A 23,032-nucleotide genomic window follows, 5' to 3' on the forward strand; every position below is an offset into this window, starting at 1 on the left:
TGAAAACAAAAAAAAAACAAAGCAAAGATAACCATCCGTCCAATATCGAACATTTGATTGCATGCACCAATAAATAAATGTCGATCGTGTTTCGCACTTTTCATCGCATTACGCTGCGTTCGAATTGTGTTTCACGCTTCGCTACAACGCAGAAAGTTTCCGCTTTCTCATTTGGCCGCCCTTCGGCCATCAACTATTTCCTCTATTTACAAGGGTCCATTTGTAAGACCACCACACTGCACACTGATTGCAATATCAATTTCGTTCGGTTTTACATTTCGTGTTGACTTACAGCGATGCCGCGGTATTGTGAAAATTGTGTGTACTTTTTTGGCGGTTTTGTTTTACCCACCACTACCCACTCCGGCCGGTTAGAGGGAACGAGTTTTATCGGACACCGAGCCGTCCCCATCCGGATGATATCGCCATCAGTAGGAGGAAGAGCATCGTAAGGAGGGTCCGCTCGCCGCGTATCTGCAGTCCGCGCTGGATTGCCGCAGGATGTTCACCTACGGCGGTGGACGAGGAGGCGAACGAGGAGGACAGGGACGAGTGCATCGTGATGCAGGACACGCACGGTGGACCGGTACCAGCGGGTGGAAAGAAAAGATAGCAATAGATGGAAAATTATTTTGATAGCTTTTGCGGACGGTGGTTTTGTTTTCTCTCCTTTCCAGCAATCAATCCATAACGTTTCGGTTTTAGCTCGACACGATTCAGCGAAATACAATTTTTCTCGTTGAATTCAAAGAAATGCTTTTTCATCCAGCCGAATTGTGGTAAAAAATAAATTGCAGCTAAAACTCATAGTTCACGCAAGACCATTATTCAAAAATTTATACATGTTTGTATGTTATGTATATATATATATATATGTTTGAAATAGAAATCACAACACACCATGTTTGTTGCGCCAACCTGCTTAACTAATGGCACTCGATAATGATTCAACCGATTGTTCTTATCACGATCGGCGCAAACGTCGACACGAAGCGCCGGGCCGGAATTCAATAGCGAACTTTTTGCCGGGCGCAAACAAACATAAAAACCAATTAAACATTTTCCTACCCGTGTGCGAAACATTTGCGAACAACACAGCAACGCCAACATTCAACCGGCTCGCCGATGAAAAGCCAAATGTGGCCGGGCCCATTCTGCACGCTCTGGAACTCGCGCCGGAAAAGCACGATTCACGCTACGGTTGTTTGAGGTGTGGATGCGAAAAATCAAACCCAAGCGCCACCTCGCACCGGAAAAGTCACACCGAGCGCGTTCGTTTATTCTCGCGGGTTTTCCCCATTCGCGTTGCTATTCAAACACGGTGGAAATCATCAAAAACACCCACTTCAGCGCGATCGAATTGAGTATGCTTGTACGTACGTATGTGTGTGGGTGTGTGTATGTGTGCACTGGGAAAACCTAATTCGATTCGACTTTTGCAGGCAAACGCGCGAGTAATCAAAGAAAATCGACGCGCGGATGAAGCAAAAGCGCGCTTTGAGCCATCATTATCACCAACCTGCTTGGATGTCCCTTTCCACAGTTTTCCTCAGCCTCATCGGTGACTCTTTCTCTCTCTCTCTCTTTCTGTGTACCGCTTAGACACTTACCATTCAGCACGTGCACGTGCACGGTGGTGGGGTTGGCCGTCGACGGCAGGCACGTGTACTTGCCGGAGTCGGCGCTTCGGGCGCGCTGGATCAGCAGATAGGAGGTGGTGATGTCGCCCTTCTCCGTGATCACCGACACGCCGCCCCGTGGCGAGTCGTAATTAATTTCCTACAATCGAAAAAGGGCGAAAGAAAAACGGCGGCGATGAGAACACCCGGATCGGAGTGTATGTGTCTGAAGTGTTTAATTAAATTATCGATAACGGCCGAAATCGCAACACGCCACGCACGAAGATACGTCGTTGCACGATAGTCACGGTTCACGGCTTGGGGCTTGAGGACGTTGCAGAGCTAAGGGGAGTCGGAAACGACGTCGTTCCTTAGCGTATAAACACACTCCGGGATTCTCGAGTTGAGCGGAAAAACAAACACAACTAACTTTATTTTTGATCGTTTACATTTCCCCCCTTCACGCAAGGGAGCGCTGGGGAAAAGCTACGTGGGCTAGGCATTTCCGTTTCCATCAGAACTTTTTGAGTGAATCAAAGGTATGGAAACACGTAGGTGTGTGTGTGTATGTGACTGTTTTTCCTTACACTACGTGCCTCGACCGCTTTACTTCGACTAAGCACAAGCAGGACTTTTGCGGTTTGAAGGTACACAAAGTTTGCCCACGGGGAAGGAAAACTTGGCCGATCCTGGGTGGGAGGGAAGGTTAGAAGGCATGGGAGTGGGATATAAACTTGTGACAAAAATTCTGCTGCCGGCGTACTGGCGAAGCCATTCACCTTCTCAACGGATTTGCACGATACACGGATCACTGTTCGGCCGGAATGGTTTCGGGCTGGGGAATTTATTCAACACGTAATCTGCCGAATTTCTCGTTTTTGTTTATCTTTGCCTTCAATTTCACCGGTGACAGCAAAAGACGTGCTGCTGTAATTCAAACATCCGTTAAATCCTGCCGCCTTGGTTTGAAGTTTGTACGAAACAAAAATTACTTAAGCTAACAGATTCACTCGTGTACCATCATTAAGGGTTGCGTATCAAATCATCTGCGACAAAATATCGAATGAACATAAGGAAGTTTTTTGCCCAAGTTTATCTACGAGTTAAACGTGAACAAACAAAATTTGGCTCAAAGAGATGAAAAATGATTGAAGCTTTTAAATATCATTCAGGTAAACAAGATTTATCTAACGCTTCCTATCCTGCTTTTCAATTTTAAAGTACATTCATCTTTATTCAACACAAAGCCTCGCAATCTTTTGAGTTGTAGGTACAAGCTGAAGTACCTTTTCGGGCTCTGTCACTCATAGCAACGGTTTTCTACGAACAGATCAACCTTTGGAGTACCCCCGAAAGCCGATATTTAACATCCCACATTATGCATATTACACATGATGCATGTATTCTTTGGAAGCGGAAAGAAGTTGCGGTAAAAACAGGACCCCACCTAAACATCAGCTTCCTAACACCCTCAGACATTAAGTATTCCCAGGGTGAATGGATTTTGCTGCTGTTTTCCTCGTTGCCCTTTATTTTCTCCCACAGCGGGAGGTGTTCTTTCAACCAGATTGTTTTTCGTTCCTTCGGTCGCCGAAAATTAGGATGACGATGATCAAGCGGTGGAAAGCGACGCACCGGTAGCGTTTTGAAAAATCCTTCCGATACGTGGAGCTACTTAATGTAACACGCACAAGTAAGGCGAAGATGGGAGGAAACAAAAAACGACCTCCAAAAAGTGACTGCTTGGCATAAAACATCAATTCTTCTCCGCGGTGTAAGCCATCGTCATCGTGGTCCGGAAAACCTGTCGGCTGTTGATTGCATTTTAAAAATTCATTACTTTCACCGGGGTAAAAAATTGACAACAAAATCAGCGCAGTTGGGGAGCTCAGGGGTGGGGTTGTGGAACCCTTTCCGTGGCTTCCGGTTTTGGGGTAACCGGCACGCCAGATCAATGTCACGTTGGGGTTTCGGCGAGACGGAATGGTTGAAAGAGGATTTTCTAATATTTCAATTTTTAAAACATCTCTTTTAATTTGAGTCCCACACAAATACTGTAATTAAAAATTGATATTAAAAATTACGACACACGAAAACGTTTCATAAGATAACATTTTTTATGTATGGTTTAGAAATAACCGATAAGAAATAAATTCTATGCTGCCTCCCTCTAAGCTCCATTCTGTCCAATCACGTTTTGTCATGCCGTATCTTAAAACCATTATCCCATCCGGAGGCGGACTGCGTTGGCCCACAAAAGATTATTATATGCGGTGCCTCGATAACTGTTGTACGACTTCGGCTTTATCAGCAGAATGTGCTCGGGGTTGTCACAGCCATGCCGTAAACGTAACGAAAGTTTATCCCTGCCGGGCATTATCGAACGTACTCGACGGCGTTTACGGCTGATGGCACGGAACATTATCTCATACCGCACCCCTCGGGAGAGGGGGTGGGCGAGAGGGGGGGGAGGGGGGGGGGAAGAACACCCAAACCACCCGTCGCTTAACGAGCACTCCTATGTCCTAAGTCATATTTTTCTAGCTGAGGGTGATTTTCCCATGCCGGTTTTCGGTTCAACCCTTTCACGACTGATTTCCACCGAAAACGCAAAGAAAACCCCGAGCGCTCGCATAAGCCAATGAAAGGGGGGGAAGGGAACGTCAAAGACCGGCTTGCGTTGAGGGTTTTCCGGCTCTTGGGGTGGGAAAATCGGGCCCGAATGCTCGAGCTACGAGGCTTCGAAACAATATTTACCTTTGCCCGGCCCAAAAGCCAACCGAAGAAAGGTAAGGAAAAGGCTCCGGGAGAAAAGTGTCGATAAACAACCCTCTGCGCATACAAACAGGCACGAAGGCCTACGGTTGGGTCCGGGTTGCGTTCGGTCGACTACTTTCATGGGTTGCAGATCGATCAGACGGAGCTAGGGAGAGCTGGCTGGAATTTATGTTTCTTCCATCCTGGCGCCCTTTTCGTGCGGATTCCTCAAGATGGTTGCGTTCCGTCGAACCGTGCCGATCCTTCCCGGTCACTAATCAAAGGTAAACACAGGCGATTCGGATGCGGGCACCCGGGTTGACCATCGTCCCCGAAAACCGGCCGAGAGTTTCCCTTTTGCGAGATAACTTCGATGAGTTGCGATTTGCGGCCAGGATTATCGGTCGTTTCGTCTTCTTCCGTCGGGTGAATGGAAAGTTACGCACGGGGAAGGGGTGGAATAGATTTTCCATCCCCCCTCTCTCCATCCCCTTTTAGCAGATGCTTACCTCGCCGTTGTGCGTCCACTGGATGTGTGGTGGTGGTTCGGGCAGATGCTGCACGATGCAGGTCAGATTGACGGTCGAGCCGGTGTCGATGTACAGGTCCGGTCCTCCAACGATCGACGTCAGGGGTTCTGTGGGGGGAAAAAACGAGAGGAAAGAGGTTAAAGCGATCCCCATACGGGGATGATACGGGTGAGAAAATGATCTAGGTTTATTGCGTATCGGACGGCGCTTTGGGGCCGCTACTAAAGTGGCTCAAGATAATAATGCCTCATCGGCGAAGACGTATGGAACGGTTCGCATACTTATTGAAACAAAACGGGAGAAGGGGAGAAGGAGTGGAGATTTGTAAGGATCGCATCGCTTGATGCTTGATTAAGGTGCCCCGGGGGGGTGTCCGGGTCTATTTAATTGCGAGCCAGCTTTCACCGAGGGTCGATTTAATGTACCGACATAAATTACGCGATTTGCTGATTGTTTGATTTATTACAACCCGAAACACATGCTTTCCACAAACGGGGTAATAGTTTTTCGTCAAAAGGTACCCTTTCACATTCCATTTTGTAGGACAATGAAAGACAAATGTTTTTAATAATAATTTCCACCTCCTTCTAGAGTTGATTTACATCCCTTTTGGGCTGGAAAGATTGAAAACGCTAGTAAATTTCAAAACTAAATCAAATTAATTTTCCTCCAAAAAGGAAAAGGGGGCTTTACGAGCCCAACACCTAAATCCCTATCTCCAGAGGGTCCCTTTTTGCTGGTAGCTGTCAGATGATTTAACCTGCTATCATCGCTTATCGTATTGGCCGCCAGGGCTACCCTTCCGGTATCGGAACGTCACGATCGCTAGTAATGCTTATAGCTTTATGAAGGCCCTACTTCCTGCCCCCCCCCCCCCATCCCCCCCCCCCCCTTCCCCTCGGAAGTGGTACTGAATTAAGATCTTGCCCGGGTCAGTTCGGCGCTTCGGTGGGAGACCGTGTGACCTACATCGGCACCGGGCGCCTCCATCCGCGGGACGGGTTTAATTAAAACGAACGGAATATTTATCGTTGACGTAAAACGAAGGTCAGCAAAACTGTCATCTGATAACGAGGATACGTGTCTGCCTCCGTGCTACCGTTCGGGCCGGATGCTGCTACGGGTTTGGGATTAGTTTTTAACCTTTGCCCGTTGCGAACGGGCCAACCAAAACAAACGGAAGCAAGCGTAGAGCTACTCGGAAAATAACCAGATAGCGGATCGGGTGGTCCGAAGGGGAGAGAGAGAGAGAGAAAAAAACGACCCGGTCGTGGGAAATTTTCGGTGAGCGAAAGAAGATCAAGCACGTTACGTGATTCCGTTCTCGGAAGGCATTAAGATTTATTACGGTAGCACGGCCAATCATGTGGCAGCTGGTTGGTACATTATTTATTCAGCATTCACCTCGTACTTAGCCCTTCCTCTTCACGCTACCTTTTTCACGAGCTCGATGAAGTGCCGTGAAATTGCACAAAACTGGCAGTCCACAAATTTAGTGCTCCACGGCGAAGTTTGTGTGGGTGCATGTTGCCCGGGCCCGGTTAACGGAAAATGAACTGTTACAAAGTGCCGTAAAAAAACATGGGACCGTGGCAGTGGGGTTCTTTTGCGGGCGAGGGACGATTAACCCGCGCGGAGGAAGATTGAAAATGTTCCGTCCAGAAAATGTTTTATGTAAACAGAACGGCCCGAAAACGCCATTCGCACTCGTGGCGGTTTTGTAACGTCAACTTTGCCGATGATGGGCCTGATGACGTTGATAATGATGATGATGATGTGAATGATGATGGTGGTAGTACTGCTGCAAGTGAAAATGCGCTATCATGGAGCTTCTATCTACTTGGTGGCAGTTTTCAAAACGTTGCTTTTTCCCTATCGCGGTGTGGACCAGTTAAAGCAAGTGAAGACTTTATTAAACTAAAGCGTACTCTTTAATGTCTCCTTTTCCTGAGACTTTGAAAAAAACAAAAATGAAATGTATTCGGGAAGAAAATACTAGAGCAGGAGTCGGCATACATTTCATAATCAGGGGCAGATGATTAAAAATATACCGAAACGGTGGGCCGTATACCTTAAACGATGCATTAAATCATCATTTTCAATTTTGTACTAAACTATTTTGAATGGATTATGAGCTTTCTTAATAGTCAAGTTTCATTAAAATGGTGTTATCAAATAAAACATTTTAAATTTTATCATTAAACTGTTTCCATTTTTAGATCTTTCTCAAAATATAAACTTTAGTTTTTTGTACTGTTTATCAATCTCTTTAATTATACTTGAAATTTATCCCCTACTTCAATCATGTTTAAATAGATTGTTTTCAAACGAGTGACACCCGCCAGAATTTGGACGAGACTCTCGAGACTAGGAAATTTTAGAACGATCAATAATGCAAGTACACTAGAAAAAATCTAACAAAAAGTATACGAGGAAGTCACAGGCATTACATACTTCTTTCAACAATTTTAATTTTTATTTTTGTTACGAAAAACCAATCCAGACATCGTGAACAAATCAAAAATAAAATTTATATCGGGTTTTTGTATGAAGCACCAACATTTTCTTATGAGCCGGATAAAATTAGTTGGCTGGCCGGGCTTTGCCAACCCCTGCACTAGAGCACGGAAAATAAGAAGGATGTGAAAGACATTCTACACCCACTAATCAGGGAGGAAATGAATTTCGAGGATCCTTTTGTTTTGCCGTTCAATAACCTCGTAAAAGTGTGGCGTCATGCCGGTAAGTAAAAAAAGAGCCCCCCAAGGAAAAATGGCTAAATCATGCTTTGAAAAGACCACCGGGATCTCTCGACCGGGTTTGGGGAAAAAGGGACATGAAAATAATGGCTGAGACATTAATACTTCATCTCCCGTTCTACAAACGGATGTAACGGGGGCACAAGATAATCGCACACACTATAAAAATCGATACAACGGCACAAAAGAGGAAGAAATGGGAAGCAAAAAAAAATATGGAGAAAGGAAAAAAGAATGGAGGAACACTTACCAACGACGGACAGCGTCATCGAGTAGCCGACCGGAGGCGTCGTGGAGATCTGACACTCGTACACACCGGAATCTCGCTGCTGCGGGTAAAGGACCTGCGGAAATAGAATAAGGAAGGCACAAGGGAAGAGGACATCATAAAACGGTTCGATGACACCGTGACCGACCCACACAGGTACACAGGTGATAACGGACATCGGTGAGGGCGATAATAGAGTTGTCGAGTGTTTCGGCGCTCGCTTTCGTTTCGGTTTTCTGTTATCGTTCTATCAGCCGGTCATTGCGAGCCGGCCATTCCTGGAGTGTCTTATTCCACAGTGGCTTCCTTTGAAAAGCGTTATCATCCGATCGGCCCCTCGAGGAACCACACGTAGAAAACCTTCGACTACGACTTGGGTGCGCCTTGGGCGATGTTCGTCGATGCTCGCTCGACCCGGATCGGTTTCCGTTCCGCCCGTTGATTGAAGGATATAAAATGGCGTAGATTGGCCGGCTATCGAACGGCAGTTTTTTGAGGTTAGGATATCTTCACACCCCGATGATCGCAGCAGACACTGCCGACTGTGCCTTTCACGGACCGGGGTGTGCCCTCGAGAGGGCAACAATGAGCGAATGGTAGCGAAGATTATATCGGAAAGTCAAGAAAGCATTTTGTCGTTCCTCGAGCTTCGTTCGCTAGCGCTATCACACTCAGGGCGAGGTCAGCCATCTTCTCACCCTCCATCCGGAACTGGATGTGCCGGCTTCACCCGGTTCTGCTCAATCTCGAACCAGATCCTACAAATTCATTTTCCACCACCCTCCGGCAAGCTGAGAACTATCACAGAGACACGCACTCTAACCACTCGTTACGGTACTAATTGCTTGACCTCCGGAAGTGGAAAGTATGCAGCGCAACCTGCATCCACCGGCATCATCCGGGCGGGTTTCCGTAGCCGTTTCGTTCCGTTCCGTTCCGGCAGAAAAGGGCAGCCCCGGGGCAATTAGTCAGATCGTACCCGCCCGATAAGGTGGGTTTATTTTTGCACCATTAAAAACGAGAAGACGACCGGGACCGGGCGGACGGGGAACGGAACGGTTCCGGACCGTCGCTTATCGCCATCGGCCAAGACGTCCGCCGGGCCACCGGAAAACCGCTGATGCAGTGCAATAAGCAGAGCGGGCCACTCTTGCCAAGGTTGCCGGCATTCGTTGCGAGTGGCTCTGTCTTTCTAATTCGGTCTGTGTGTTTGCGTGTCAAGGAAGGACGAACAGCGGTGCGGGTTTTGTGGAGTGGGAGGTGTAAGTATCAATGCGGCCTCCAATGGGGACGAATGGCGAAAGGAAATAATTCAGAAAAATGCGAACTTTCCTACCCAACGAGGCAACAAAGTGTCTTCCGGCAAACAAGGAAAAGCAAGCGACGCTTGGTGAAGGAAAAACCGGAGGGGCCCGGCGTGGACTATAACACAGCAAATAATTAAGAAAGATTTGCAAACAAACCTCAGCCCCTCGCAACGCTCTCCCCGGCCAAGAAACAGCCAATGAAATTGTGGATTTTCATGGCCGGATAGCGCACAGAAATGGCAAAAATGTTCATGGTCATCGTCGTGGCCGTTGTTGCCGTCGTCGTTGACACATTTTGTCAATTTGCCGTTTCCGTCCTACCAATAATTGCATTAGGGAAGCACGGTAATGTCAGTGGCGCAGCATTTGTCTGCTTGGACTTCGTAACAAACGGTGGACGGAGAAGCAAAAATAATCTTTTTTGTTCCGGACACGCTGCTCATTTTTCGTCACGCTCACTTTGTGTTTAATGGCCCCCGCTTGTTTATGCGTGGCTGAGTTCTGGATATCTTTACAGATTAATACCATTTCTTATGATTACATTTCTGTAGTTCTTGGATTACGGTGAACTTTTACTGAAAGAAAATTTATAGCGAATTTAAACACTCTAGTTTTCCAGTGAGATTTTATATCTATGAAGTTTCTTTCCAGTTTATTTTTTAGTAAATTAAAAAAAGGTAACAAAACGCATTTAGATGATGTTTGAAACAAAATCTACTAATTTCTCAAAAGATATGTTAAAAAGCTTTCTTTTTTGGGCTGTCAAGACATTTAAATACAATTGTCATGACATACCTAGGTAATAAGAAGCCCTAAACTAAAGAAGATCAATGCTAATTTAAAAAGTTACATCATTTGTAAATTGCAAGTGTATTTGGATTGATTTAAAATAAATAAAAATTTACAGTATTGATTATTTATCTCGGTTTGCTTGATTGATCAATAAAATTTACTGTTTTATACAAGACTATTGCTTACAGTGAACTTCATAAAAAATTATATATCTATTGGGTCATTTACTTATTTGCATGTAACAACATAAATAATAGGCTATACTTTAATATTTATCTCATTTGTTAATCTCTTTTCATATATCCGAAAGCTACATATGTATGTCTTTACTACGAAACGGTTGAAGAAAAGGTTTAACTGGAACGCATAACCTTTTTCATAAACGTGAACTATTATTGTTGAAGATTCATATTATCCCTTATCATATGCCTGAGAACAAAGGCATCAAATGCAGGTAAAAAATCATCTGAAATAATAGATGAGACAACTTCGTCAGTAATTTCAATGAGATATTAGATGCCAGTCTGCGAAATTGATAAATAATTACTGCCGACTTTTAAAGTCGGTACCTTCCGTTCCTATCTTATCCAGGAAGATGGATTGATCGGATGGACACTGCTGAGCCTTAGGCCAAGCCGTCGTGTCGTACGGAGCGAGCAGATAATTTATCATTCACCCACACCGCGCCACCCAGCCAAGGTCGTCGCCTTGTAATCGTTGCCTGTTTATAATAGTTTTATTGGGCAACACGACCTTTGCCGCTCTTTTAAGTGGAAGTGAAACGATGACGGAAAACATAAAATGAAACCTTTTCTTCCCTTTTTTACAGTCCCTAGTTCCCTCCTCCCCTGCCTTCCCTCCAGGGGGCAAACGGATGATAGTAATTAAACTCTGGATAAACGCAACCCATTAGTCACACTAGATAGTGATTAATATTATTGCTGCCCTTCCGCAGTCGGCGTCATTATCTGGCAGTCGTCTCGGAGGCTACTTTCCATTTATCTTGGTCCCGTTTTCCCGAATCTGTTCGGTCGCGCGGTTTCCAATCTCTAAAAGAGTGTGTGTTTGTTGTTTTGCTTCATTTCGGTCGCTCTTTAATTCGCCAACGCTCGTTTTATTCGTTCATTTATTTTAGTGGTTTTAAACCATCCGAATTTGTAGTGTTTCTTGGAATAGACAAACACTCACATCAAGTGCACTCGAAGCGCCATGAAGGATGCGCTCGCTGAATCGTGTCCTTTTTAGCATTCCAAACCACGACACCAACGTTGTACCCATTTTCCCCGGAAAAGGGCACGTTCTCGATCACTTTCCAGTCCATTTCCGCTAATCATCGCGCAAGAGCTTTCCCACGGCCGTGGCGGTAGAGAAGTGAAAAACCAATAGCAGCATAAAAGTATTTTGACGGCAGCACAAATTGCGAATGCGGCATTTTCCTCGGGCGGTACGAGAAAAATGAAATTGTGCACAATTTTTCTCCCCTCGCCGGTTTCGAACAGCCGGATTTGGTTCGCCTCGGGCGTGGTTCAATATTTATCACATCTGCGGCAGAATCCTCCTTCTTTCGCGCTTTCCCCAAGTACTTACTTAAGCCGGCAAGTTCCTCTCTTCCCGTTCGAGCTCCGGGCGAAAATAACGCTAATAAATTAACCGATAAACATCTTAAACGAATCCGAAGGACTTTGCGTTCGTAGCGGTTGTTTGGAGAAAGCTAGTGGTTCGCTTACCGTGCGGAAGGACGGGTCGTGTCACGTAAAGGGTAGATTAGAAAATTGGCCAAGTGTCAAAGAAGTCACGTCCCCGTTCTCCCCCTCCCTCCTTGAAAGGAAGCTGCGAAAACTGGCAGCCAATTTCTGCCTGCAACAATATTGTGCTTATTCGCGTTCGGTGAACATTTAATAAATGGTGTAATTTCTTCCTTCCAACGCGCAAGACGAACGACCTTGTTTTTCGCTTCAAACCTGCTCGCTTTAAGCACACACACACACTTTAAGAGAACGGTATGGATTGAAACTTGAGCTCCGGATCCTCGGTGCGGGAGGACGGTTGCCCGCTTCGATCACCGCACACCGATATGGTGCCGCGTAATTAATGTTTCCCCAAACAATCGTCATTAAGGGAAGCGATAAGAAACTAATCTACCGAAATCCATCTGTGGTTTTCTTCCATCCGGCGCTTACCGGGTAGCTGGTTAGATGATCTATTTCTTCCCGTTTCCGGCCCCACCGTGCCACGGGACCCCTTCCCATTGGTGAGATTAAACTCGAAACGGATCCCTCCGAAACCCTTATTGGACCGATCGGTGCCTGTTTGGGGATTATTACACGCGTATTCGGAAACTGTCGTTTGTTTAAGGGCACCCTGTTGCGCTGATACGCTCGGCTGTAATACAACGCATCGTTACGCGTCCTCTTGCGTAAGGGTTAATTTTCTGCCAGCTTAAATTCAATTTATTTTTATCGTTCTCATTACGCGTTACCGAACCGGAAGGTACGTGGGCAAACAGAGCGCACAAAAGCGGTTGTCGTACACTTGGAACTGTTCGACCGCTGGCACGTTGTAATTACCATGTCTCATGTCTATCTCCCTTCCAAACAAAAAATCCCCGGAGGTTTCGAGGAAGCAGGTGAAAATGTTCACGGATAGACCTCTTGGCCTGGGGTCCTTCTAATCCTATGCTCGTGGTATTTACTTTTTTCTTTTCCTCGTTTGGATCGTCGCACTTTTCACACTCACCTTCAGCGACCAGTCGTCGAGCTGCGCGTTATGTACACTCTGGTAGCGCTGGTCCGAGGTGTAGGTGGCCTTTCCCACCGTCAGCAGGTGCAGATCCCGGTGCCGGATCCAGGACACCTTGCGAGGGAGGGAAGGAAGAGAATGACAGCGGAAACGGAACGGGGGGAGAGTTTTAATTAAATCATTCTAATCAGAACCCCTCTCGGGAGGGAATCCCACCCGGGGGCCAGAAGGGCTGCACCGAGGGAGGTGATGTGACTTACCGTCCGGTTGCCCAGGTTTCGGACGCGACAGTTCAGGTAGGCCGTGTTGCCGACCAGTGCGGTGACGTTACGCGAGGCGGATATGTCGAAGTACGGACCCCGATCGAGCGGGTTTTTGACAACGTCATCGTCCAGCTCGTTCTCATCGAAGGAGGACGTTTGGAAGTAGTGCTTCGGCGGTGTGTACGTGTGCGGCTCGTCGATGTCCATCGTGTAGGAGCAGTGAAGGCGACCTATCGAAGGAAAACAGAACGAGAAACTCAATATTGTGTGCTCTATAGCAATAGAGAAAAAGTCTTTTCAATATTAATAAGCAAAGGCTTGAATGAGATGCCGCAGTAGAAATTAATTTTATCCTTCCGTTCACTTCATATTGAATTTTTTCTGAATGAAAAACGTGGTGTTAAAGAAAAAGAAGGCGGTTTTTCTACGAATATTTTTATTATAACGCAGAAAGATCTGCGTTTTATGCTTTGTAGAAGATGAGTAGAGGATGAAACATAGCAGGAACAAATATAAAATATAGCGTACTGAATTCAACTTGTTCAAAAAACGATTTTCTCAGGATGTTCTCTTCTATTATAAGGTGGAACTCCAAGCTCAGCATAACATAATGTGAAGCAAAAATTTTATATTGAGACGTTTTAGACTAGACTTTTTTGTCAATTTGCTTGTCTTTGTTAACCCCTTCAAAGTCTCAGCGGTTTTTGGGACTTTTGTGATTTAGAATACCGTGTCAAATTAGGTTCAATTGCATCGATTAATATAACATAAATGAATAAAAATGAACAAACATGTATAAACGAGAACCAACGTCGAACAACGAAGATTGAAACGAGACGAGTGACAAAAACTGCCAGAGCAACATTGTTAAGGAGTTAATTTAAAATATACATGCAAGAATTGATTTCAAACACAATAATTATTGCAATACTTGTCTTTACTTCAACTCAATTGAATATTTTAAACAGTTTTGATGCAAAATATATCAAGGAAATAAAAGACTTTAAAGAGCCTTTCAAAAAAATTGGAAAAGTATTCGATTACCGAAACCCGACAAAAAGACATCTCATCTTTTGCAACTTTGTGCCTCAAATAACTGTTGCAATAAAACATAATAAAACTTTATGTCTGTTCTACCTGCAGAAGCTCAATGTAACTTGATGCGAAACTTTTTAGCTGCTACGTCCTTATTCCGCCCCGGGATGCTGGAAGGCTTCACGCGTAACGTGCTTTCTGACACGTTCCTTAATTTACGTGAATTTAATACTACCACGTGCGGGAAGCAAAACCATGAGCATCGTGGCCTATCCCACGTAACAGCACTCGACCGTCAATTTCAGCCCCGACATCGGAACCGGGATGTACGTTTCTTCGGGAAACTTGTCGGATTATTTTCCCTACACACGGAACTACTTCGTACGCTAGACGGTACGCTGTAGTGGGCTGCCTGCAGGCATGAAGTAGGCACCGAGCCGCCGTTCGTGACGTGTGTGTGTGTGTGTGTGCAGGGAGTGCACTGGTTTTCAAATTAATTTCATTTCCCAACAAAAACGTTTTGCACCGGGGCGGAACCACTGTAAACTACTCCGCTCGCCGAAGGCTCGAACGAGGAGCTGGAAGTGGATAGATCATGATGCTTGGGGGTGGGGGGTGGCCACATTTTGTGAAGAAACACGCCCGCAAAGACAAAGTAGCGAGCGGGTGGCCGACGGGAGATGGTTGGAGCCTCGAAATGAAACCGTGCGAGCGCGCTCGTAGCCGGAAGGCGCCAGGCCGTACGTCGGTGTTATTAGTGAAAATTGCTAAACCACAAGAAGCCGGCGGTGTTGTACGCCGTTTGCAGCCATGAGGACAATGGGCCGAGCACGGACGTGCGAAAAGGAGGGTCCCTGGTCTCGGGTGGGTACGAAAGCCGCCACCCAAAAACGAGAAGCTGGGAAAAAAAATCTCGAAACTATTCAACCTACTTTCCGGGGAAAGAAAGCAACAACAGAGAAAGAAGCAAGTATAGCATAACAACGGCAAATCATAAGGCCCTCGCCTAGGATCGTACCACGCGGTGGAACCGGTGTGGATAGCTGTACTTACCGTAATTTATATTTAAAATAATCATCACTACCGCTAGCTGCCTCATAGTTGCTGCTAGTTGTTGGCCACGGGCGTCATACTCTGCAAGAGGGAGGAAAAAAATATATTAACACAAAAACAGTTGACTCAGGTGCGGCGGCGGCCTTTCAACTGGGAGTACAGCCGTCGTTGGCCAAAAGTCCTTTTGAAACATGGCACATCCGCTCGACCTCATCGGACACGGTGTACACGTTTGTTCCACTTAGTTTCTCCATAGGTGCTTTCTTTTTTGTTTTCGGTGGAGATCGTAGCAATCCAATTTACCCTGGACCGCCAACTTGATCCATTTACGTGATGAAAAAGAGCCGGACATACCCAATCGTGGATTGCAGCAAGCGCCGAGGAAGAAAACGCACCGAAATAAAACGAAAAGCTAACCACAGTTGTTGCACAGTAAGCAGTGTTCAGCGCTTCAGGTGACCGTTCCCCCGAAGAAAGCCTGCGGGATCGTTTGGCATTAAACGTTGTCCCGAAGTCAGCGCTCAGCCCAAAACAGAACCAGGAGCTTGTACTTTCTCTTCAGTGGAAAATCTCGCCAGAAAGTTTTCCTTTAACGCTTTGCATAATGGAATTGTTTAATGCAACAAAGAAATTACCCACAAAGTCAGTCCGGTACAAGCTGTGCGCCTTGGGTCCTACGACAACTTGGAGAATGTTCTCCACTTGCAGCGCGCCGGGACGACGTAATCCGAACGAGCCCGCTGTGGTCTTTAAGTATTTGTGTAGCTTTCGTACACCGAGAGTACGTTTAATACGTAGCTCAGGACGTGGCAGAAGAATGGCACCATCAAGTGGTACACAACTTTTCTTTGGGTGAAAAACAAGAGGAAAAACAACACAACAAGCCTCAAGTGGTACGCACGAAACCGTCTTAAGTTACAGGAGTTTTCGGAGCGAGAGGAGTTGGTTCTAGGAGCTGTGACCGACTCGACGTTGGCCTCAAACAACGCAACTTACACACCTACACACGTGCACGAGAAGAAAGACAGGCGAACGCTGGAATTAGGTCCTTCCATAAACGCACGGTCGTGCGTCTCCCGGACGCTTGACGAAAAGAATCCTGAAGCCTAAAAATAGAAGACTAACGGGCCTATTTTCAGCTTTTCCGTATGTGCACCGAAGCTCCGAGCGTGAAAGCTAATTTTTCATTAAGTCAACACGGTGAAGGCATGACGAAAAATGTCCTCGTACTCGCCGTGAACGGATGGATGAACTTTTTTTCCGAGCCACGAGATAACTTTCACCATCATCATCAGCCGCTGGTAGTGGTCGGAAAACAAGGTAAGTTTCGGATTAGTTTCATTATTTTCTTTTCTTTTCTGTACGTGGAACGTATTTTTGTGTTCGCTCCGGTACGCGGAACCCCGGGGTTTGCCTTATGTTGGCGCGTCCGTTGGTGGAACGGGAAGAGAAAAGCGTGCTGCATGACACAACACCCCATCCGCAGCCCGTACCAAATCCTCTACTAATTAGTGCCATTTCGAACGCAGTGGCCCGCTGTCTGCATCTCGTACAAGCTGGTGATGGAGAGTCGGCTTTGTGCTACTTCCTTCAGCTACTTCAGTCACTTGCCCGGGAAATGATGGTGACATCGGGTCCGACGCCACCGAATAGAGCGGTTCGCGGATCCTTATCGCTCGGCTCGGGTCCTTCGCAGCGAAAATGGGCAAAAGTTTTCCCACCGCGCACCACGGCTCAGGTTTGTTTGTTCATTTTGTCGCATCAAATTTTCGGCCTTACGATGGTTATCTGCAGGTATTTGGCCGATGCGGACCTACTTCGATCGACTTCGGCCCGGAACACCAAGGCTGAAGTTCAATTACTTCGGTTCGGTGTTGTTCCTAAGCAAGTGTCTTCAAGGGACAGCCCATCCAATGGTGTTTGTTGGAAACATTTTGCCCTAAAATGGTGGAATGCGTTGAGCGTGTTACCAACCAAGTACCGCTAAGGAGACCAAACTTCACCCAGAACTGTGCATCCTTTCGTCGGACGGACTGTCCAAAACCTCCCAAGGGTAAAGGCAGCGAGGCGAAAACTTCATCCGCCAGCATCTACGATGCAAAACAACGGACGTAATGGACACCTGAAGTTTGGATCATCCTCCGAGACTATTTGATCTTGTGTCTGCTTTTCTTGGCGTTCACAGGAAAACATGCCCGTCGATCCAACGACCGGAGCAGTTTATGCTCCAACCATTAACTCAATGCTGGCAAGTGGTTTGCCGGGCTTAGCAGCGTCAGGACCTTGCCCTTCCCTCGAAGGGAAATGCGTTGTGCAGTGCCCGGCGATGGTGTTTGGAAGTTTATAATTCTTGCGTCAAGCGTCAAACCACATTCTCGGTGCCAAGGTGGTGGAGCCGGGGCAAGAAAATTGTTATGTGTTGCAGAAGCAGGAGAGAGCATTACAGAATAATTAAATTGTCATGCATGTTTTGTACCGACGCGCACACACTGATTAGGTGTGTGAGCTCGTCCGGGAGCGTTTCTTGTCTTTCGAGCGTGTCGTTCAACACGCTCTTCATCGGCAAGTCTTCCAAGGAGCCCGCACACCCCGTAGAAGATAATCGATTTTCTATCTTTCACCACCGGCAAGGCACCGACGGAATGAGTTGCCTTCCACACGGTCGGCTGCACGCTGGTTTGCGGGACGATGGTGGAATCGATCCAAGAGACACTCTCGACACGACCGAAGTAAGATGCTTAATTAAGAAGACAGCTGACAATCTCTCCGACCAGGGAGACGCCCGGCTGGGTGGGAAGAAAAACTACTGCTGAAAGGATCAGTACCGGTCGTTTTCTTCTAACCACCACCTGATAAAGTCATTAGGGTGTTCCTTTGGCTATGACATTCCACTCCATTCACCTCCGCTGAATCTAAGCACGTCTTGGACTGTGATAGTTGTCGAAGTGTTGGCAAAGTACGCTCCCTTCTATGGTTTGGTTTTTGCTATTCATTCTACCTCGAACCAGGTGTCCTCAGGCGTATCGAAGGGTGGTCTGATTGAAAAGTGCATTACGATGCAATAACCAACCGGATCAAGTATGCACCGTTCACACAGGTGCTAGGTTTTTGTTAAGTAATATTGAGAACATGACATGACTTTCGTCGATTGGGAGTGTTTTTGCAAAACAGTACTATCTGAATTGTCGATTGTCTCTCCCAACTCTAGCTCATCATTTATTTGTGACATTAAATTAAAGTCAACAAAATGCTGAAACTAATAACAAAAACACCATAATGAGTTATTAAACCAACGATTGTCGGCCAGCACGTAAAAGGCCCGAAGTAACTTTTGCTGATTAAAAAGTAATTTCTATTTTGCCGCAAATGTAGCTGCATAATCCCAAAAGTATAGCAATAATTGTTTTGATGGCTCATAAAACATTCGTTGTGTATGTCGAAACTACCCTACACGGTTATCCTGACACAAAAGGAAAAGCAGCATCGAAATGAGGCCGGCATGTTGTCGATGACAAAATAATTGAATTAATTGTTCACAACACGGCGATAATGAGTTTTATAATTTATGATTCCAATGAACGTGACAAGTTAGTGTCCCATACCCGCTCCCTTTGGCAGTGATTGTGCGCTTGTGGTTCACTACCAGTGACCGGTCATAAACCATTTCAAAAGGATAACGCGAAGGAGTGTGTACCGATCGTTTGTGTTCGTGCATGAGCGGAAGGGGGCTTGTGTTCGTTTAAATAATGGAAGAACCCTCATCAGAGGACAAAACTTTACTGTTGTTGCTGCTGCTGCTGAAAGCGTCCCTTTCGCGCTCGAGCGACCACGTGGGTGCAGGTTGTCCCGCGTGACCCCACGTTGGCACACAAACAGGTGAATCGTTTAAGCTGGAATTGTTTATGGGCACGTGTCGACCGTTAATGCCCTTCCGGAAAGTGTTTTAAGCAGCTGACAATAACAGCACGGGAGCTTTTCCCAACAAAACAAATATGGCGCCCGCTCGCTTACTGGAATTACACTACAAAAGCTGGAGGAGGGGGGTTGACAGGGCGACTAAACATCTCCCGCGCTCAGCTGGGGGGCCCTTTGTTAGTCAAATGAGCGCATGTTTATTACGTGCTGATCATGTAGTGCAAGCCGGCAGAACAATGGAACTCACACAACTAGTAAATTTGAGAGTTCCGGAAAATTGTTCGCGAAACAAGAAACTCAATCAATGGAAGCTTTTAAACCCTTTGTTTGGCGTTGAACCAAACATTACTTTGGTTTCCCGCATGTTCCTGCCAAAAACTAATATTATACAAAATAATATCGTAAATAAAATAAGTTTTATCAGCAGCTCCACGTAGAAAACATACGTAATACGTATTCAAAACATTACAAGTGTATGCAGTAATGGGAAGTTTATCATTTGATATTTGCAAACCAGCTTCCAACATTGCCTAGGTCCATATTTATCCTTACATTTTGATACCCTTCCGTATGAATAATTTTACTCCAGCTTACATTCCCAGGAACGGTTCCCATCCGAAACCGTTTATAAGCTCATTATTATTCCGTCCATGACTTCACTGCCGTTTTTATTGCCAAATCCAATCATCCCGGCCATGTTTCCCAGTAATCTGTAGCAGAATAATCACATTCAGGGATTTTCTGTTACAACAAGAAAAAACCAAACAAACAAGCCTAAAGGTCTAGGGTAAAATTCTAGATCTATTCCGATTCCCCGAAAGAAGTTTAGGACACGACTTGAACTCAAACAAATCCCGACCTTGTGTTCCCTTTTTTCCTTTGATGAATTGCGCTTCCGGAGTGGTCGATTAAATTTTTTATACGCTTCTTGTTAAAGCATCGATCTCCGTTTAACAGCAACGGAATGTTTCTTGTATCCCTAATGGGACCTTTTCGGGGATACTTAATACTTTCCAGTCCTAGGACAAGGGTTTAACATTCCATACCGTTTAACACCTCATCTAGTGGTGGTGTTTAATGGGATGTTTCGTGCGGGTGTGAAAAACCAATGTACGAAAAAAGGGATGATTTTGTGTTCTTTTCATCGTTTTTGCTGGCAACCGTGGAGTTCGTGAACTTATTGGTTCTTGATTGTTACATTTTATCACTGAGCTATTTTCTGCATCAGTTTCAAGTCATTTGTGTTGTCATTGGAATAACTTTATCATTTTGAGTATGTCCCTAGATAAAATAAAACATTAGCTTCAGTAATCATGGTCTGATCAATGTAGATCATTTAACAAAACAATGGTTTTCCATTTTCCAATTCACTGTAACTGCTACACAAAAAACGATTTCCTAGCAACAAATAAACGACACACCCGCATTAATCAATTTCATCATCAATACCATTAAAAGCACCACAATGATGTGCATACTTCAAAGAGTTTCCACCCGGTGCGTTGTTTATCATTGTGTGCGAAATTCCATATAAATCCACATCCTCCGTTTTGCAATCGGTGGATGCGACCGAACCGTATCCTCTCTGGAATTATCGTGCGACGCAGGATGTAAAGTTTATTATGGAGAGTTGTTCCACGAATTTTGCACTAGATGGCTTGTATTGTATGGTTGGCTTGCGTTTGATTCGCTATTTGCGTTATTTGTTTATCAGTCACCCCCGCCATTTCTTATCATCTCTATCTTCATGGAACCGTGTTGTGTAAGAACGACTTCTGTACAGGGTTGCTCCACAAATCTCTTTCCGTAGATTAATCATTCAGTTATATTCCCTTCAGGGATTAATACCACAAGCAACGGTAAACATTTAAGCCTAAATGCAACCGAGGCAATCTATTTCATTCCGTGCATCTTCTCTTTCAATCTTTTTTTCAATACTCCAAATGTAAGGCCATTTGCCTAAACAAATGTTTGCAATAAACAACGTTCACCAGGATTATGGAATCTTGGGCGTCCTTTAATCAAAATTTACGAATTTTGAATGTTTTTGAAAAAAAAAACAAACAAAGTTACGGCAAAACAGCTTTAAAATAATATTGAAACTGTTCTTTCATTCAGGAAGTATAACATATCGTTGCATCATTAAAATTGCAGGAGAAGTGTGGATAAACACCCTTGGAGATAAACCCTTCACCCTTGGAGATAAAAACTGAACGTTTATTTCTTTTCCAAACAAACCAAAAAAAAAAAAGTTAATACCTTTATCTCTGCTTTCGGAAAATCATTTATTCCAGCTGAACACTTGCTTCGCACATTTGTTTCAACACATAAACTTTTTGTTAACACAATTTATTATTACTTTTGGTTGTTGGTTCACCTGATTGTACACGATAAAGCTATATTCACTTGATTGTGCACGATACACTTGATTAGGTAAAAATTCAGATGCAACACTTATTTACGAGACACAAACACGTATGAGAAGCTTTCAACGTAGTTTAGCAATCACCAAAAATTTGAGATTTCTGCGTATTATATTTTCTCTTTCGCTTTTTTAGCTCGAGGGCACCGTATCCAAATCACTGTGTATCCTTGCCCTTCCAAATGGTGAATCTATAATTTGCCAATAATCGATAGAGCACTCACACTGGCAGCTGTTCACGCTGACAACCGTACCTCCTGATGGCTTTTGAATTTAATTTTTGCAAATTAGGTCAGTAAAACCCGTCGACACTAGATCACTTTTCCCACTCCACCCCAAAGCCTTTACGCGAGCGGTTTGCGTACGCTTCGGAAAAACACTACGCGACAACCCGCTTTGACCTGGCAAAACACAGAAAAGTGCACCGACGACGAACGTTCCAGCGCGTGGCTCTCGACGTACTGAACCGGCACGGAAAGGATGCGTTCCATCTCCGAGATTCGTGCAGAATTCGCATCCTCGAGGCCAGCTTCGTCACTCCACCCGGTGAGAAATGAGAAAACCCTCCTTCTCACTACTATTTCACACTCTCACTCAATTCATTTTCCCGAACGCCGACGGTTGACAGCTTGCAGAGTTCATCTGCGATGAACTTTTGCCTTTCTCCACGCCGAGGTGCAGCGGTTCTTGGTGCGCATGAGCTTTTCACCGGATGTGAGGTCATGCCTGCCGATTTTCCCCACCCGCATTCCGCACTTTATCCCGTGTCCATGCAAAGACTTACCCACAGAAGCACACACACATACACACGAACGGTACGAGCACGCCAGACGCAATAAAGTCCTGATTGTTGGCTACCAGAATCAACACAGACGAGACTGGGGCGATTTGTAAGAAGCAACCAATTCTTGATTGCCTGCCCTTTCGACGACAGTGTTGGTGTGTTTTAGCATTTTTTCTAGCGGGAAAATTTATTTTTCACTACTGGAAAACCACAGCTTATAGAATAATCTGTTACGTTTACTGTGGAAATAATCGTCATTTATTACGGACTATGTTTGTAAAATGCGATACATTCTTCATGGGAAAAGTTAGTGAAAGGTTTAAATAATAACTGATCAAAAGAGAACTAATTTGCAATTATCCTATTCCACGAAAATCGTAATAAACAATAAAAGCCCGTGGAAAATCGAATATACACACTAACCATTTACAGCATTTACCATTTCCACTTTCAATAATCTAATAGCACACGATTTACTGAAATTTGCTAATCAGTGCCCCCCCCCCCCCCCCCCCCCCCTTGTCATCCAGCCCCACGTCCCTCGACAATGCAGATAGATTAAGCTTTCAAGCGTTGCCCATAAATAATGCTGCTCTCGGACCTATCCTCCGAACGTACCATCGTTCTGGCCTCGGGCATCAATGCATCGAACCCATTGCTAGATTACACACGCGCTTGCAGATAGTGTTGATCCGCTCAATCGGTATTATTGTGAATGTAATTTCATCCATCGTATGCAAACTTCGCGGCCAAACGAACGTTTCTACACACGGAGGGGGTATTTTTGGG

At 45.3% G+C, this 23,032-nt stretch overlaps 1 protein-coding gene across 1 annotated transcript; it reads right to left on the reverse strand.

Annotated features, from left to right (window-relative positions):
• Positions 1–387: 387 nt before the first annotated feature.
• Positions 388–21,358, reverse strand: LOC131264010 (zwei Ig domain protein zig-8-like). Its single transcript, XM_058266300.1, has 8 exons — positions 21,297–21,358; positions 15,123–15,203; positions 13,032–13,264; positions 12,769–12,885; positions 7,916–8,009; positions 4,886–5,013; positions 1,611–1,779; positions 388–509 (listed from the first exon to the last, which is right to left on the reverse strand). Exons 2-8 carry the CDS (start codon positions 15,166–15,168, stop codon positions 388–390), a joined length of 909 nt encoding a protein of 302 aa, XP_058122283.1. The 5' UTR covers positions 15,169–15,203; positions 21,297–21,358.
• Between the last annotated feature and the right edge of the window lie 1,674 nt (positions 21,359–23,032).

The sequence above is a fragment of the Anopheles coustani genome, chromosome 2, assembly GCF_943734705.1.
Source record: "Anopheles coustani chromosome 2, idAnoCousDA_361_x.2, whole genome shotgun sequence".
Classification (NCBI taxonomy): domain Eukaryota; kingdom Metazoa; phylum Arthropoda; class Insecta; order Diptera; family Culicidae; genus Anopheles; species Anopheles coustani.

Excerpts from the sequence above, each read along its gene's own strand:
- LOC131264010 (XM_058266300.1), bottom strand. The coding sequence starts at position 15,168 with ATGAGGCAGCTAGCGGTAGTGATGATTATTTTAAATATAAATTACG. Across the intron at positions 12,886-13,031 it reads GAAACCTGGGCAACCGGACG|GTGTCCTGGATCCGGCACCG; the intron begins GTAAGTCACATC and ends CTCCCTCGCAAG. Across the intron at positions 510-1,610 it reads GCACGTGCACGTGCTGAATG|GTGAACATCCTGCGGCAATC; the intron begins GTAAGTGTCTAA and ends CCACCGCCGTAG.